Here is a 14561-nt window from a genome sequence, read left to right as displayed (position 1 = left end):
CCTGGTGTGGCATGATTTTAAATCTACGGTCATGATTCCTGACCTTTTAGTGCATTTTGTTTGTTGTTCTCACTCATGTGTAGTTCTCAAAACTTATGTGTACCCCAAATGCTATCTGGCAGGCTCTGAAGTCATTGGTACTCTCATCCCCTTCATCTTAGTGTGACTTAAGATGACGTTACCTTTTTGGGTGGCCTTACTCTCACAACTCAATGAGGTTACTAAAATCACAAAAATTAAAAAAAAAAAAAACTGCTCTTAAATTATTTACATTTTTATATGTTGTGTTTTGGCACACAAAGTAGTCTTTTTTTTTCTTCTTAATTTCACTGTGTTAGATCCATTCTGCCTCTGCAACTTGTCAATATCATTTAAAATCTTGGTTTTGTTAATTCAAGATTTTTGTCCTTCCCTGTTTAAGCAGATCTTATTAGCATACACTCTGTTGGCATCCAAGGTCTTTTTTTTTTTTTTTTAATTCATTTTATTTATTTTTATTTTTGGCTGCGTTGGGTCTTCATTGCTGTGTGTGGGCTTTCTCTGGTTGCGGCGAGCGGGGTCTACTCTTCATTGTGGTGCACAGGCTTCTCGTTGCGGTCGCTTCTCTCATTGCGGAGCGTGGGCTTCAGTAGTTGTGGCATGCGGGCTCTAGTGCTCAGGCTCAGTAGTTGTGATGCACAGGCTTAGTGGCTCCGCGACATGTGGGATCTTCCTGGGCCAGGGCTCGAACCCGTGTCCCCTGCATTGGCAGGCGGATTCTTAACCACTGTGCCACCAGGGAAGCCTGGCATCCAGGTTCTTGATAATAACCATTAAAAAGGTCATATCCAAAAACCTACCCTATGGGGTACTTATAGAAATCTTCTTGCTTGCCTTCAGTCTTTTAGCCAGTGCCCTTTAATTATGGTTGTTTCATCAAATAAACCTATTTCCTTATGTCTGGTCCATGGCTCTCCTTTTTGTCTATCAGGATTTGGTGAAAGACCACAAGAGGTATTTGGCTAGAGTTGTATTAAAGTAAGATTGTTTAATATTGAGGTTAGTCTGACCTAATTAATTTTTAAATTAACTTTTTATTTTAGAATAGTTTTAGATTTACAGAAAAATTGTGAAGAGTTTCCAAATAATCCACAACCATTTTTCCCAACTGTTAATATCTTACATTAGCATGATACATTTGTCACAATTAATAAACCAATATCGATACTTTGTTACTGACTAAAGTCCATACCTTATTCACATTTCCTTAGTTTTTACCTAATGTCCTTCTTCTGTTCCAGGATCCCACCCAGGATACCATATTACATTTAGTTGACATATCTCCTTAGGCTCCTCTTGGCTGTGACAGTTTTTCAGACTTTCCTTGTTTTTGATGACCTTGACAGTTTTGAGGAGTACTGGTCAGGTATTTTGTATCCCCTCAATTGGGATGTGTCTGATGCTGCTCTCATGATTAGAACTGGGCTTATGGGTGTAGGGGAGAAAGACCACAGAGGTAAAGTGCCATTGTCATCACATCATACCAAAGGTACATATAATCAACATGATTTCTCACTGTTGGTGTTCACCTTGGTCACCTGGCTGAGGCAGTGTGTTTGTCAGGTTTCTCCACTGTGAAATTACTTTTTTCCCCCCCTTTCCATGCTGTACTCTTGGGAAAGAACTTACCTTGTACAGCCCACACTTAAGAGGTGGAGAGTTAAGCTCCACCTCCTCGAGGAGGCAGTATCTACACAGATTATTTGGAGTTCTCCACAGGAGATTTGTCTTTTCTTCCTTATCTGTCTATCTATCTGTTTAGTCAATATGGACTCATGAATATTTATTTTATACTTTGGTGATAATCCAGTACTACTTTATTTTGTTGCTCAAATAGTTCAGCTTTGGCCCCCAAGAACTCTTTGAGTTAACTTCTGTGACCCTTTGACATATCGCCATCATTGTGAGTTATGTTTTTTGTTTGGGTACTTCCTTGTTTTCTGGCACTAGAAGATGCTCCAGGCTTACCGTGCATATTTCCTGCCCTAATCCTAGAATCAGCTATTTCTCCAAGGAACCCTAGTTCCTTTTATTGGAGAATAGTATTGATATTAGAAACCAAGACCTGGTAATTGGGTGTGCTCATTGCTACTGAGATGTCATTGCCTCTAGGACCTCTCGGCAGACAAAGTAAGAAAATATATGTAAGTATAACTAATCTGTATATGTACACATATCTATAAATGTTTCTATATGTAACCAGCTGTATCTATATTAAACTAAATGTGAGAGTTTATACTGATGTCTCCAACTCTAATCTATATCACATGTATCATTCTAGCCTTCTCTTCTTGCTTACCTGTAACCTCTCACTTCAATAGAATGTCATATAATTGGAATCATACAGTATGTAGCCTTTTCAGACTTACTTCTCTTACCATTGGCCATCCATATACTTAATCAATCCTAGTATACATGTATAGTGGTTTCAGAATTGATAACCTCTACCCCTGTGGGTACGGTTCCTCTTTCCATTATTCTTGCTGACTCCACTCATCCAAAGTTAGGTGAGCACCCCATTTTCTCACCTCTTTCAGTGAAGTTCTTTCATTACATTTGTAAGACAGATTCTTTTGCCATATCCTACGTTCTATCCTCGGCTTCCCAACCTCCTAAATATTTTTTTTAATTTGCATACCTTGAGTCCTTCTTCATGCTGTAAAGTTCTATGGGTTTTGACCAATGCATAGTATCATGTATCCACCATTACCGTATCATACAGAATAGTTTCACTGCCCTAAAAAAAATTAACTGTGCTTCACCGATTCAGCCCTCTCCAGAACACCTGACAACTACTGATCCACTTACTATCTCTATAGTATTGCTCTTTCGAGATTGTCATATAATTATAGACTTTTCAGTCTAGCTTCTTTCACTTGGCAATATGCATGTAACATTCATCTATGTCTTTGTGTGGCTTAATAGCTCGTTCCTTTTTATTGCTGAATAGTATTCCATTGTGTGAATGTACCATAGTTTGTTTATCCATTCACCTATTAAAGGACATCTTGTTTGCTGCCAGTTTGGGGCATTTATGAATAAAACTGCTATAAACATTGGCATGCAAGTTCTTGTGTGAACATAAGTTTTCACATCAGTTGGGTAAATACCTAGGAGTAAGATTGCTAGGTCATATGGTAGGACTATGTTTTGCTTTGTAAGAAACTGCCAAACTACCATTCTGCATGTTGCTCTGCATTCTCACTGGCAATTGGTGTTGTCTATTTTGGGAATTTTAGCCATTCTAATGGGTGTGTAGTGATATCCCATTGTTGTTTTAATTTGTGTTCCTGTACTGACAAGTGATACTGCACATCTTTTCACATGAGTATTTGCCATCTGTATATCTTCTTGGGAGAGGCATCCATTTATCTTCTGCCTGCTTTTTAATTGTGTTGTATTCTTATTTTTTAAAAATTTTTATTGGAGTGTAGTTGATTTACAACGTTGTGTTAGTTTCTGCTGTACAGCAGAGTGAATCAGTTATACATATACATGTATCCACTCTTTTTTAGATTCTTTTCCCATATAGGTCATTACAGAGTATTGAGTACAGTTCCCTGTGCTATACAGTAGGTTCTTATTAGTTATCTGTTTTATATATAGTAGTGTGTACATGTCAATCCCAATCTCCCAATTTATCCCTGCTCTCCCTTTCCCCCTTGGTAACCATAAGTTTGTTTTCTACATCTATGACTCTGTTTCTGTCTTGTAAATAGGTTCATTTGTACCATTTTTTTAGATTCCACATATAAGCGTATCCATACGATATTTGTCTTTCTCCATACGATATTTGACTTACTTCACTCAGTATGACAATCTGTAGGTCCATCCATTGTTTTCTTATTGTTGAGTCACAGTTCTTTGTTATATTTTGATACAAGTCCTTTAGCAGATAGGAGTTTTGCAGATATATTCAGTTTACTCTGTGGCTTGTCCTTTTTCTTTACAGTGCCTTTCAGAGAGCAGAAGTTTTAACTTTTAATAAAGTCCAACTTATCATTTTTTTCTTTCATGGATTGTGCTTTTGGTGTTTTATCTAAAAATAATTACCAAACCCAAGGTCATATAGATTTTTCTCCTGTTTTCTCCCAGAAGTTTTATAGTTTTGCATTTTATATTTGGGTCTGTGATACATTTTGAATTAACTTTTATAAAAGTGTAACCTAATTTATGTTTGATGAATCTGTCTTGGCTCTTAACAGTCATGCTTTTTTTCCTGACCACTCACAAGCCATGTTTTTAATATATTAATTTTGAGACTCTTAGGAATATATCTATTCCTCTAGTCTACAGTTTGCAAAATGTACCTTAAGCCCCATTTTGAAAATTACATCTTCCCATCTATTTCCATTTTCTCCATTGTTTGTTCTACCTTTTCAATTTAAAGCTTTTTATCAGAACCACCATAAGAATAAAGGAATCCTCTTTTTCTCTGTCATCATAAATAATACATAATCAAACCTAAGGAGCAGGCCCTTCTGAAGAAGTTACCCATCTCCACCAATTTGATCACATTCAACTTTTTTGGTGAGCTAGGGGTCATCTTGAGTTTTAGCTGTAATAACAGTTCGCATAGGTTAGTACCAGGTGCTGACACTCATGGTGCACGCATCCTTGGTCCTGAGCCTGCTGCTTTTCCTTCCTTTGTATATGTCATTATTGTAAAATCTAAACTCTGAAAGAGCTCCCTATTAACAGTCACACTGAATTCCTTCAGCCCTTTCCCTTCCACTTCCATTGTGGAATAATTTGCAATTGCATAAATTGTATTTTTATCAGCTTGCCCGTTCTTTCTTGAATCCTAAGCCCTGTGGTTCTCTCTCTTTTTTTTGAAGCCCTTGGTTTTCAAAGGAAATTTCTAAAACTTCAGCTTTTCCACAGTACTTATAAATCCTCCAGAGCTTTGTGAGAAAATGTCTTCTTTTCAGTAATAAACTTTGCATTTTAAAATGAGCAGGGAAAAAGTGCTGCTAGGTTTACCCGATATTAACATACGTAAAATGTAATAATATTTTAAAGGGAGAGGAGATGGGAGGAGAGAACAAATGATAACTAATAATTTCCAGGTAAATAGTGTGAGGGCAGATCTGATTCCATGCAGCTGAATTTGTTTTCTAATAGTAAATCTCCAGTTCTTTTGCTCATTGATACTTTTCCTATATTTTTCATGTATGTGTTTATATCTTTACCTGTCTGTGTAGAGAATACCAAAAGGGGTGATTCTGAGACCTAGACTTACATCTGTTGATGGTTTTTTTGTGTGTGTTAGGACATTTCTTATAGAAAGTCACTAAAAAGAACACCTTATCGACTATATACATTTAGTACTCTTAGAAATACAGTTTTCTTAACTTGTTTCTATTTGGTTGTCTTTTTTTTTTGCCTTGTCTCTCCCTTTTGCTCTTAACTGACCTTGTTATAAAAAATAAATCAGTGGAGCATTTTAGATTTTATTTTTAAAAATCACTGCTAAATTAGATTGCCTTGTGTTTAGGTTTTACTTGTGTATAACCCTTATTAGATCATTGAGGATCAGTGACTCTGGATAGAATTAAGCTGATAGAACTTAACTGCAGTAAAATTGTGAAAGTGTTCACTCTCCCATTTCAGGCTGATGCTTTATTTTGCATTTTGTTAACCTTAATAATATTCTACTATTACATAATGAGATATAATATGGTGACCACCAAGATTTTATTTTTACTAAAAATGATTTTAAAACATACACTAATTGGCTTTTCTAAACATCCTAGAAAAATTCATTATTTCTGTTCTAATGAGTGTATTTCATTATGATGTTACATGGATAAAGTTGTCAGAATTTAATCAAATGTAATAGTAATAATTCAATCTTATTTCACACAAATTTTAGGGTTACATATTTACTAGGTTCATCTATATTATGGAACATTTTTTTAATGTTTAAAAATTCTGATTTATATCAGTCATGTCAAAGAATCAGTTATGATCATAATGTTTCAGACTTAATGACAAAGCAAGCAACATGATTTAAGAAATTCTGAAATCTTCAAGTGAAAATTCTATTTCTTGTGTATGTAGCTTGTTCTTCCAGGAAAAGGTGAGAGGTCAGGTGAAGATTAAGACTGTCCCTAACTGGTAATTTGAACGCTGAAATATACTTACCTTAGAGCAGTGGTTCTTAATCCTGGCAGTGCTTAAATCGCCTGGAGAGTTTTTAGACATACCTGTGCTGGAGGCCTACCACAGACCAATTAAATTAGAGTCTCTGGGTTTGAGCCCCTGGTATTAGTACTTTTTAGAAGTCAAGATAATTGTACAGCCAGGGTTAAGAACCACTGATGTAGAGCTTAAAGTGTTATGTGTTTTTTTGTGTTTTTTTAAAGATGAAAGTTACTTTAATTTATTTTTATTTATTTATTTATTTTTGGCTGTGTTGGGTCTTCGTTTCTGTACGAGGGCTTTCTCTAGTTGCGGCAAGCGGGGGCCACTCTTCATCGCGGTGTGCGGGCCTCTCACTATCGCGGCCTCTCCAGTTGCGGAGCCCAGGCTGCAGACGCGCAGGCTCAGCAGTTGTGGCTCATGGGCCTAGTTGCTCTGCGGCATGTGGGACCTTCCCAGACCAGGGCTCGAACCCGTGTCCCCTGCATTGGCAGGCAGAGTCCCAACCACTGCGCCACCAGGGAAGCCCCAAGTGTTATGTTTTTATTAAATTTCTGAATTTGGATTTTTTGTCTAACAATGCTGAATTGATTTTTAATGCATTTTTTTCTTGTGGTAAAAAAACAACATAAAATGTACCATTTAATCGTTTTGAAGTGTACAGTTCAGTAGTGTTAAGTATGTTCATAATGTTTTGAAACAGATCTCCAGAACTTTTTCATCTTGCAAAATTAAGCCCTGTTTTAAACAACAACTGCCCCCTTTCCCCATCCTTCACTCCCAGCCCCTGGCTAATCAACATTCTACTTTTTGTTTCTATGACTTTGACTACTTTAGATACGTCATAGAAGTGGAATCATACTGTATTTACCTTTTTGTGAGTGGCTTATTTCACTTAGCATAATGTCCTCGAGATTCAACTGTGTTGTAGCATGTGACAGGATTTCCTTCTTTTTTAAAGGTGAATAATACTGCATCATATGTATATTCCACATTTGTTTATCCATTTATCTATTGATGGACATTGGATTGCTTCTGCCTCTTGGCCCTTGTGAGTAGTGCTGCTATGAACATGGGAGTGCAGATATCTCTCTGAGACCCTCCTTTCACTTCTTTTGTGTACATAACCAGAAGTGGGATAGCTGTACCACATGGTAGTTCTATTTCTAATTTTCTGAGGAACTTCTATACTGTTTTCCTTAGAGGTTGCATCATTTTATAGTCCTGTCAATAGTGTACAAAGGTTCCAATTTCTCCACATCCTCACCAACACTTATTTTCTGTTTTTTTGTTTTGTTTTGCTTTGTTTTTGATAATAGCCATTCTTTTGGCTGTGAAGTGATATCTCATTGTAGCTTTGCTTTGTGTTTCTCTGGTGATTAGTGACGTTGAGCATTTTTTCATATGCTTGTTGGCCATTTGTATATAATCTTCAGAGAAATGTCTATTCAAATCCTTTGCCCATTTTCAATTGGATTATTTGATTTTTGTTGTCGTTGTTGAGTTGTAGGAGTTCTTATATATTCTGGGCATTAACCCCTTATCAGATATATGATTTGCATATATTTTCTCCCATTCTGTAGGTTGCCTTTTCACTCTGTTGCTTCTGTCCTTTGATATGTAAAAGTTAACTTTGATGTAGTCTCATTTGTTTTTGTTGTTGTTGTTGTTGTTTATACCTTGTTATCATATCCAATAAATCATTGCCAAATCCAGTATCTTGATGCTTTTCCCCATTGTTTTCTTCTAGGAATTTTATAGTTTTGGGTCTTATATTTAGGTCTTTAATTCATTTCAGGTTTGTTTTTTTATATGGTGTAAGATAAGGGTCCAGCTTCATTCTCTTGCATGTGGATATCCAGTTTTCCCAACACCATTTGTTGAAAAGACTATCATTTTCCTATTGAGTGGTCTTGGCACCTCATTGAAGATTATTTGACCATATAGTGAGGGTTTTATTTCTGGGTTTTTTCTATTCTGTTGCATCGCCTACATGCCTATCTGTGTGCCAGTTTTGATTAGCTTTGTAGTATATTTGAAGTGAGGAAGTGTGAGACCTCCAACTTTGTTCTCTTTCAAAATTGTTTTGGCTATTTGGGGTCCCTTAAGATTCCATATGAATTTTAGGATAAATTTTTCTATCTCTACAAATAAAATAAAATAGCCATTGCAGTTTTGTTGGGATTACATAGAATCTGTAGATTGCTTTGGGTAGTTGGACATCTTAACAGTATTAAGTCTTCCAGTCCATGAACATGGGGATCTTTCCATTTACTTGTGTCGTCTTTAATTTCTTTCAGCAATGTTTTGTAGGTTTTAGTGTACGAGTCTTTCACTCTCTTGGTTAGGTGTATTCCTAAGTACTTTATTCTTTTTGTTGCTATTATAAATGGAATTGTTTTCTGAATTTCCTTTTCAGATTGTTCATTGTTAGTGAATAGAAATGCAACTTATTTTTGTGTTTTGATTTTTATATCCTACAACTTTGCTAAATTCGTTTATTAGTTCTAATAGTTTTTTGTTTTTTGGGTAGAATCTTTAGGGTTTTCTACCTATAAGATGATGCCATCTGCAATCAGATGATTTTATTTCTTCCTTTCCAGTTTGGATGCCTTTTATTTCTTGCCCAATCAATCTTGCTGAATAAATTTTAAAAGAAAATATAAATTGTATTTTTAAAAAGAAATAGGTGATGCAGATTCATGTAGGCCATGATGGTAATTTTGGAATTTACCCTTTGAAGGCAGAGGGATGCCACTTGGGGGTTTTAACTAGGAGAAGACAGTCGAGCGTGTGCTTTAGGAAAAAGAAAAGGCACCCTCAGTCCTAGTGGAGATGTGATGGAAAGAGGAAGAGTGGCTGCAGAAGACTAGTAGAGTGCAACAAAGTGGTCTGATAGATAAATGATTTGGGCTGGGAGGTGGGGGTCAGTGAGTGGTTGGCGTAGGGATGGAGAAAAATGAATAGGATTGAGTACTTAGGAGTTAGAAGTGACAGGATTATATGGTGGATTGTAGGTTAGGATGAGGAGGAGGCAGAAGAGAACAATTTTAATGCCAAGTCTTAGTTCTGGGTTGAGATACCACATACTGTGGTATAGAGATTTTTGTATGCAGAGTTTGAGATGCTTGTGAAACAGCTACCCAGAGATACTGCAAGGGGAATTGTGAGCAAATCTGAGTGTGGAGATATATACCCAGTAAACAGGTTGACTCCACTTTGGGGGGGGAATCCAGGACCTAGTCCTAAGTTTTGGTGCATGGTACATGATCAGTTAATATTTGGATAAAGATTTATCACAAATATTCAACTTATATATTGTAATATATTTAAAATTATCTTCCATGTTTTTCTTTTTTACTATTATGTAAGTAGCATTTTATGGGAAGAAGGGCATTATTACTTTCTTAATTGAACTGGCTGGGTATCATTCATTTACATTGCCATTTTATGTCATCCAGCTCTCGATAGGCTTGAATGTAGTAAAACCTGCTTTTTTCCCCCAAGTACATAAATACAGACAAAATAGATAAAAAGGCTACACAAGTAAAATTCAAAGTATTTTTTCGTTTTCTGGGATGGGGATGGGTAAAGCAGGGTAGGGAGTGAAATTTTATGTGACTAGGTACTCAAGGATAAAGATAACAAAACTTGTTTCATAAGTCTGGTAGTCTTTGATGTGCTATTATAACTCTGTAAGGAAAACATATCCTGGAGTAGAGAGAAATAGAGAAAGATACAGAGGAATTGGGACAAGGAAAGCAGTAAAAGAAAAATGGAGAAAAGAGAGGGGGAGTGAGGGGAGTGAGTTTCCCTCCCCTGAGGGAGAAGTTCTGAATTGAGTGTTGTTGAATGTAATCTAATTTTGATCTGTTTGAAACATGAGCTTCAGAATACATTATTACTTTCCTTTAAAAGCTAATGCTACTTCACAGCTCTTTACTGCTGTGTAGTGCTGTTCTGATAACTAGTAGACACACTAGTTAAATAAGATTTTTTTTTTTTTTTTCTTATCACACCACTGTGTTAAGGCGGAAGTTGCAAGACCCCATTATTCTGGTCCTCGTTCTGTCATTAACTGGCTTTATGACCCTAGAAGGTCACTTGCCTTCTGTGAGCCTCAGTTTACTCATCTGCCAAATGATGGAGCTGGACAAAATGATCTAAAGTTCCTGCTGCTCTAATATTCTGTATTTCTTTGAAATCAATTTTGCCCTAAGTGTGGCAAAGGTTTCCCATTGTTTAAAAAAACACACACACAAGTATGTTTTTGGAATGTATAATAATAGCATATATTTTACTATACTTGTTAGTACAGAAATTATTTTGTATAATTTGTCGTTCTAACTACACATGCTGCTCTTTGAGATTTTAGGGACTATTTGAAATTCCTCCTATTAAGATTGTCATTAGTTTTGTTAAAAATCTTGCCACCTTTAAATAATGTCTTTGCCATGAACTTCAGAGTTTGTTGATTATGAGTTTTTGTGGGAGTATTTGAAATAATTCCCAGACTTTTTATTGCTAGAGTTTCCTGGAAACTCAAGCTGTATTTTAAAGTCTGTGACTTATAGCCGGAATAACTTTGTTTTAACTCTTCTTTCCTTAAAGTTGTCATTGAAAATCTTTACAGATTTTACTTTGGCCATTGAACTAAACTGTGAAAAGGTATTTGCCATATAACTGTCTTAACCAGGATCGTGTCATATTAAAAAAAGAAAAGTAATGCCCTGTATATGTCAGACATATCATCAGAGGCACCAGAGGGTTATGCAGATAGTGTTATTTATCTGTGTTCAGTCTTTATACTTTTTGGTTTAGTTTAATATGTAAAGAATAGAGAGTAGCAGATACAAAGGTCTAGACTTCAAGAAAAGGATGAAATTTGTGATCCTGTGTTAAATTGCTTACATGCTCATGGTTTTAATACTGAGGAGCCGTAATCATACTATTTTATAGAAGAGCATTTTCATAGTGGAGTACAGTTAGATCTAAATAATAAAGGTACTAGAGGGTAGCAAAGGATATTTAAAGAAGGGAAGAACATCTCTTATTTTCCATCTTCTAACCCACAACTTACTTACTAGACATGTCTTCCAGTCTGTTCACAAGTGAGAAATTGTGTATTTTATAGTATTTATAGGGCATTTAAAATTTTATTACTGAAAGCCTTCCAAAGGTTTCCAGCTAGCCATCACCAAGTAAATTTTTAAACACGATTTTCATCCTGGTAAAGAAAACTTAGGGAAAAGTTTAAATTTGCATTTGTTAAAATTTAAAATCTCCTTCACCAAAAAAAAAAAGTTAAATTTTTATTTGTAGTTGATCAAACAAGCACTAGGAAATTTAAGATTTCAACAGAATAGAATTTTATTATGCAAGTGTTGAGGTTTGTTGATTGGTATTTTAAAAACCCACAGAACTTTCAGCAGACTACCCCCACCCCCTTATTTATTTTTCTGTAGATATTTAAATTTGTTCTGAAACACTCATTAAGGCAAGATAGACTTCACCTTTGTAAAATGAAAAATACATCAACAGTATTGAACACAATATTAGCTGAATTTCATCTTCTTGAATATCCAAACATCCTTTTGTGGTTTCCCATGTACGTGTGTAATGTCCTAACTCTGCAAATTTCTAGAAATGCTAACGCCTGGTATTCAAGAATAAATGCTGTGGGGAAAAGAATTTAGTATAATTTTAATAACACTGAGTTTCAGAATTCAATGCAAAATTATTTTTAAAATCAGGAATTTAACTCACCTCATTGTAAATGGTACTTTCAGGGGCAAAAATATTTAATGCAGCTCTAAAAAGTTAGCAGCATAACTCCTTCTGCTTATAAGGTCAAGTATTTTGTGATAGCCTGAGACTAATAGGAAACTGCAACAACAACAAAAAAGAGTTTTAGTTTCTGTGCTTTAAAAAAATATTCCTTATAAGTATTTGTATTGCAAATGAACTATTACCAAATGTTAATAATCTATTATGTCTTGTTTTTTAAAGTGAATGAATTTTTAGCTTTTGAGGGTCCCATCTTGTTGGATATGAGAATTAAACATCTAATCAAAACAGATCAGTTAAGTCAAGCAACTGCTCTAGCAAAGCTGTGTTCTGACCATCCAGAGATTGGTACAAAAGGTAGTTTTAAGCAAACTTACCTTGTCTGTCTTTGTACATCATCACCAAATGAAAAGTTAATCGAAGAGGTGAGTATCTTTTCTTTTGTTAGTAATTATTTTTTAAAGTCAAGAAAATAATTTTTAATTAGATTAGAATGTCTTTGACTTCCCTTTCTCTTAGTGAAGAGCCGTTGTTGTCAGTCTTAAATCTGGGGTGTGCTCTTAGATAGTGATTCTAAGCAGCTTTCAGAGTTATACGTAAACGTTTCATCTGGCTTCTATTTTAAATAATTTGGCTCTTTTAACTGCTTTGGCTAAATTATGGGAAAGATGGTGGTAGCTTAATTTAGTTAGGATGTTTATATTTATTAGTGTTTGGGCCTTAATTTCAGTTTTACCTGACTTCAGGATACTTGCAGATTTTTTTCTAACTGGCTAATTTAAGTAACTTAAAAAATTTATATGACTTCCCGCTAGGAGTACTTTCTCTCTCTCTTTCTCTCTCTCTATATATCTTTCTCTCTTTATCTATCTATATATATAAATATTTTATTTGCATACTTAATGTAAAACTTTTTCTTTGTAAGACAGGTGATTCTGGTTTTTTTTTTTTACTTCTAGTTGGCATAAAGCATAGTATTTATGTATTTGTGTATTTTATACTACAGAATTCAAAAAGTAGAATCATGATCCAAATGGGAATTTTGCAATTGGAGGACTCATAATTCCAAAATGAAGTTGGAGACAGGGTAGGAGAATTGAAAGCTGTTGATCAAAAAACAGGGAATATGTATATAAAGAGTATAGATAAACTATAATACATTGGACAGTGTTGTGTGAACATTTAATGTACATGTGTCTTATATCTCTAATATAAGTATCTTTCGATTCCAGAGCAATAGAGAATGGAGAACAAAGGGATTGTGGGACAGATTTTAGGATATACAAAGGGAAAAGCTGAGATAAACAACAGAGAAGACAGTTAACAGAGCATGCATGATCCCCTGAGTAGTCAGAGAGAGATTGTAATCAGAGTCCAGAAGAAGGATAACCTCGGACAGAAAGCTAAATGCCCACATGAGGTTAGAGGTTGTAATTATAATGGTGATTGACTTTTCTTGAGAATAGAAAATAAAGAGGAAGATGATAGCCTTGGACTGAGATTAGAAATAAGCCTGTTGTGTATGTTGAGGATAATGAGGATACTGGGAGAGTGATGCCTGGTAATTTCTAGGCCAGGTAGAGTAGAGCCAAGGGCTCTAGCTTAGGGGAGATATCATTAGTTTAGACCTTAGCTGTTTTTTTCTTTAATATTTCTCTTTTGTCTCAGGTAATGGCTTTTTAATCACTGTATAACAGGAGCTAAATAGAAGATTGAAATTTTCGTATTCAGGATAACTTTGTAGACAAGTTCATTGGCAGATGTATCAAGTTTCTTGGGATAACAGCCTTTGAAATGTGTGTAACATTGTTTTTTAGTCTTTAAATAAATTAGTTATTGTGATGCTGCATCTTAGATATTTTTCAGCTCCACTAAAGTTTTCATTATCAGTTCAGTCCCAGCCCTTAAGTCAATCTGTCCATCCGTCCATCCTTCCTTCAGCAGATTTTATTAAGTAAGAGATTAGATGTGTGCTGTCTAAACACTGAGGGGATTTAAAAGTAAGGCATAGGTCCTACCCTAAAGAAGCATGCCTTCTAGTAGGAATCTATCTAAAGACAGGGTGGTTAGGTTAACTTTGAAAGTCCTGTTTGAAGTTGAAGACTATGAATTTGTAATCTCCAGGAAAAATCTCTATTTCTAGCTGTCTTGAATAATCAAAAAATCTTGCAATACTGAACCTAAATTCCCTTTTGGTCTAATTATCCAGAGTTAAGTAGCAGCAGCCCAGCTTGCTCTGGGAGAGCTTCAGAAAAATTCTCTCTGAGGACCCTGGGTATCTCTGATGTCATATGAAATTATTTTTTCCTTCTCTTGTTAAGCAGGTGGAATTAAGATATTTCATGTTCTTTAAGCAGAGTTCACTAAAGCCTCTTTCCCACCCCAGGAACAAAACTAGATCACATAGTGTAGAACGGGATGGGATATGTGTAAGTCTACACATTCCTTGTTAAAAATCCCTTTTTGCTTAGAGATTGTTTGATTACTCTTTTATGTTTCTATTACAAACATATAGAAACTGGTTCTTCATTGTTGCAAGTGGAGTAAGTTGTCTCATTATTTCTGCCCCAAGGAAAGGTAATCACTTTGGA

The 14561-nt window shown here is 35.4% G+C and overlaps 1 protein-coding gene across 4 annotated transcripts in view; it reads left to right on the top strand.

Annotated features, from left to right (window-relative positions):
• Window positions 1-14561, top strand: part of ZNF292 (zinc finger protein 292) — an 88104-nt gene that overhangs the window by 52479 nt on the left and 21064 nt on the right. For 2 of the 4 annotated variants that reach the window (XM_059941695.1, XM_059941696.1), the window contains one exon: window positions 12193-12395. The exons of 1 other annotated variant lie outside the window; for it this stretch is intronic. In XM_059941695.1, the coding sequence (XP_059797678.1) occupies window positions 12193-12395 (203 nt within the window). Of the gene's footprint in view, window positions 1-12192; window positions 12396-13216; window positions 13391-14561 lie in introns of those variants that run through there. One more of the 4 variants, XM_059941698.1, reaches the window with a different exon arrangement.

This window comes from Balaenoptera ricei, chromosome 12, assembly GCF_028023285.1.
Source record: "Balaenoptera ricei isolate mBalRic1 chromosome 12, mBalRic1.hap2, whole genome shotgun sequence".
Classification (NCBI taxonomy): domain Eukaryota; kingdom Metazoa; phylum Chordata; class Mammalia; order Artiodactyla; family Balaenopteridae; genus Balaenoptera; species Balaenoptera ricei.
Note: the sequence above shows the minus strand (reverse complement) of the source record. Positions and strands in the feature narration are given on the sequence as shown.